Source organism: Triticum aestivum, chromosome 5B, assembly GCF_018294505.1.
Source record: "Triticum aestivum cultivar Chinese Spring chromosome 5B, IWGSC CS RefSeq v2.1, whole genome shotgun sequence".
Classification (NCBI taxonomy): domain Eukaryota; kingdom Viridiplantae; phylum Streptophyta; class Magnoliopsida; order Poales; family Poaceae; genus Triticum; species Triticum aestivum.
In genome coordinates this window covers 273,051,105-273,052,037 of record NC_057807.1, presented here as the reverse complement: position 1 = coordinate 273,052,037, position 933 = coordinate 273,051,105, and the positions used below count along the sequence as shown (strand labels likewise).

The following is a 933-nucleotide window of genomic DNA, read 5'->3' as shown; positions in this document are numbered from 1 at the left end:
GTCATTAAATTGACATGGTTTGATGGCCACCATAAGCGATGTAGAATTATAGATATAGATGCAACCTTCCCGGCAAAAGAAGAAGGATACACACGCTCTCGAGCCGTGACATGAAAACAGACGCGCTCAAATCACATCACTTCACACGCAAGCTGCACCTTACATAGGAGTAACAAAAAACATTTGTGTTTATCTGTATATAAGCGAGAAAAACGTGCGCAAAAATGGAAGAACCCGAAACAAAAAAGACGCTGGCAGGCGATGGCGCCCAAAATCTCCCAAACACGCCACGCACTTTCCTTTCCCGCTTTTTGCAGATGGATTCTTTCCCTCGGCGTGAAGCCATCACCACGTCGCTGGCACACAATCACAAGAGATGGAAGGTGGAGAAGGTCCAAAACCCCACAAGTAGAAGCAGCTCCAGAGAGATCGATCGTCCCGTCTTCCACTCCGCCTCATTCACGCCTCGCACGCAGCGCAGCGCAGGCCTCGACCATGTGGCGCGCGGCCGCCTCCCGCCTCCGCGCGCATTGCCCGCCCCACGCGCTCCGCCGCCTCTACTCGCCGCCGCGGGTGGACCCGCCGGTCACGGCGTCCGAGGCGCGGCGGCTGGTGCGGCTCGTCGGGGTCGAGGCGCTGAAGCGGCGGCTGCGGGACGGGCCTCGCGAGGCGATCGGCTACGGGGAGCTCCTCGACGCGTGCGTGGAGGCCGGGGCGGCGCGCACCCGCGATGACGCGGAGGGCCTCGCGCGGGCCATGGACGACGCCGGCGTCCTGCTGCTCTTCAGGGACAAGGCCTACCTCCACCCCGAGAAGGTCGCATCTTGTTTCTTTTTCTTTTTCTTTCAAGAACCCTGCTGCTAGCTACCACTGGTTTAAATCCTCTTCAGACTCCATTTTGACTTTTGAGGAAACGAAATGGACATTCTTTAG

General features: G+C 57.9%; 1 protein-coding gene across 1 annotated transcript in view; it reads left to right on the top strand.

Annotated features, from left to right (window-relative positions):
• The first annotated feature begins 364 nt into the window (after positions 1–364).
• The window catches only part of LOC123111332 (calcium uniporter protein 6, mitochondrial), a 2,720-nt gene continuing 2,151 nt past the window's right edge, over positions 365–933 (top strand). The window contains exon 1 of the mRNA XM_044532099.1: positions 365–816. Within this exon, the coding sequence (XP_044388034.1) occupies positions 496–816 (321 nt within the window). The 5' untranslated portion in view covers positions 365–495. The remainder of the gene's footprint in view (positions 817–933) is intronic.